At 41.2% G+C, this 2,704-nt stretch overlaps 1 protein-coding gene across 1 annotated transcript; it reads right to left on the reverse strand.

The window, feature by feature from the left end:
* Nucleotides 1–1,382: 1,382 nt before the first annotated feature.
* Nucleotides 1,383–2,348, reverse strand: LOC112579631 (olfactory receptor 10AG1-like). The gene has a single exon (XM_025266392.3). It carries the CDS (start codon nucleotides 2,346–2,348, stop codon nucleotides 1,383–1,385), a length of 966 nt encoding a protein of 321 aa, XP_025122177.3.
* Between the last annotated feature and the right edge of the window lie 356 nt (nucleotides 2,349–2,704).

Here is a 2,704-nt window from a genome sequence, read left to right on the forward strand (position 1 = left end):
TTGCAACCCCATGAATCACAGCATGCCAGGCTTCCCTGTCCATCGCCATCTCCGGTAGTTTACCCACACTCATGTCCATCGAGTCAGTGAAGGCATCCAGCCATCTCATCCTCTGTCATCCCTTTCTCCTCCTGCCCTCAATCCCTCCCAGCACCAGGGTCTTTTCCAATGAGTCAACTCTTCGCATGAGGTGGCCAAAGTATTGGAGTTTCAGCTTCAGCATCAGTCCTTCCAATGAACACCCAGGACTGATCTCCTTTAGGATGGACTGGTTGGATCTCCTTGCAGTCCAAAGGACTCTCAAGAGTATTCTCCAACACCACAGTTCAAAAGCACCAATTCTTCAGTGCTCAGCTTTCTTTACAGTCCAACTCTCACTTCCATACATGACCACTGGAAAAACCATAGCCTTGACTAGATGGACCTTTTTTGGCAAAGGAATGTCTTTGCTTTTGAATATGCTATCTAGGTTGGCCATAACTTTCCTTCCAAGGAGTAAGCATCTTTGAATTTCATGGCTGCAGTCACCATCTGCAGTGATTTTGGAGCCCAGAAAAATAAAGTCTGACACTGTTTCCACTGTTTCCCTATCTATTTCCCATGAAGTGATGGAGTATCAGATCAGATCAGATCAGTCACTCAGTAGTGTCTGACTCTTTGCGACCCCATGAATCGCAACATGCCCAGCCTTCCTGTCCATCACCAACCCCCAGAGTTCACTGAGACTCACATCCATTGAGTCAGTGATGCCATCCAGCCATCTCGTCCTCTGTCGTCCCCTTCTCCTCCTGCCCCGAATCCCTCCTAGCATCAGGGTCTTTTCCAATGAATCAACTCTTTGCACGAGGTGGCCAAAGTACTGGAGTTTCAGCTTTAGCATCATTCCTTCCAAAGAAATCCCAGATGGAGTATAGAAAGGCATAAAAAAGGGAAATTGACATACTTTCAATTATAGCACATCCTGAATATCACACCTTCTTGTTTATTTAGACACCTCTACATATTAGTTTTGGAGAAGGAAATGGCAACCCATTCCAGTGTTCTTGCCTGGAGAATCCCAGGGATGGGGGAGCCTGGTGGGCTGCTGTGTCTGGGGTCACACAGAGTTGGACACGACTGAAGTGATGCAGCAGCAGCAGCACATATTAGTTTACAGCAAGGAGAAAACTGATCTTTAAAAGTAAAACATTGCTAAGTAAATGAACACAATTGCCAAAAACCTGAGGACATAACTCTCTACTAAAAGGAAATTACAATATGAGCTGTATTTAAAAATTTAGGACAGTATTGAACAGTAAATTTCAATCAAGTCTGTGAACAAATTGCATACATAAATGCAGCATAATTTCTGTATTATTTCAAATGTCTCATAATACTGATAATTAGGGAAGAAATTTTCTCATTGCCTTTCTAACGTCTTTGTTCCGCAGACTATATATGATAGGATTGAACATTGGAGTCAAAATGGTGTAGAAAAGAGATATCAGTTTGTCTATTCCTTCATGCTGGTTTGATTTAGGCTTTAAGTAGGTGACAGTGGCTGATCCGTAGAATAAAATTACAACGGTGATGTGGGAAGAGCAAGTGGAGAAAGCTTTGGTCCGTCCTGTGTTTGCTGGCAACTTCAGGATGGTGGAGATAATTCTGATGTAGAATCCAAATATCAGCAAAAAGGGAACAGTGACAAACAATATACCAAATATATAGACCACCATCTCATTCACAAAGATGTCTCCACAAGCCAGTTTTAATAATGGTGGAATGTCGCAGAAGAAATGACTGATTGTGTTGGAGCCACAGAAAGGCAGAGAGAAAATCTGGCATGTTTGGCCTATCTGGACTGGAACAGCACTGATCCAGGAGGCAACCACCAGCCTGATGCGGACCTTGGGGCACATGACCAAGGGATAGTGCAGAGGGTCACAGATGGCCACACAGCGGTCATAGGCCATCACGGCCAGGAGGAAGCACTCAGTGGTTCCAAGGATAAGGAAGAAGCACATTTGTGTAGCACAAGTAAAAAAAGAAATGGTTCCTTTTTGGGTCCAAAGGTCCATGAGCATCCTGGGAAGAGTGATGGATACATAACAGATTTCTAGGAAGGAAAAATTGCCGAGGAAAAAATACATGGGCGTCTGAAGAGTGGCATCTACTCTGGTTATTAGAATTATGACACCATTCCCCAACAGGATAATCACATAGATGACTAAGAATATCCCAAAAAGAAACCATTGAAATTGGGGAATATCAGTGAAGCCCAAGAGGACAAATTCCATCATGATAGTGAGATTTGTTTCTGTAATTTTCAAATGATCTTCTCTCTTTAAATTTACATTTCTTGACTGCATTTTCTTTTTGTACAATTGGACTAGGACATGGGCTTTAGTTTTAATCAGTTCTCAGTTACTGTCTCACACACTTGTGTTCTGTGATTTGGGGAGGTTTAATTTGAAATCAGGAGCTATAAACTCATCTGCAGGAAAAAAATTTTAAATGATTTATAATGTTACATCTACATTCTAATAAAATCTATATATCTCATCATTTTAATTTAAATTATGGCATGAGAATGGAGAAAGCAGATAAACTACTTCTTACAGTCAAAACATCAATTAATTGTTTAAATTCCATGATTTTTATTCCCCAATCAATCTCATCTATAATATAATATCTGGTCTAAAACATCTAACACAATGTTCTATTG

The sequence above is a fragment of the Bubalus bubalis genome, chromosome 16, assembly GCF_019923935.1.
Source record: "Bubalus bubalis isolate 160015118507 breed Murrah chromosome 16, NDDB_SH_1, whole genome shotgun sequence".
NCBI lineage: Eukaryota > Metazoa > Chordata > Mammalia > Artiodactyla > Bovidae > Bubalus > Bubalus bubalis.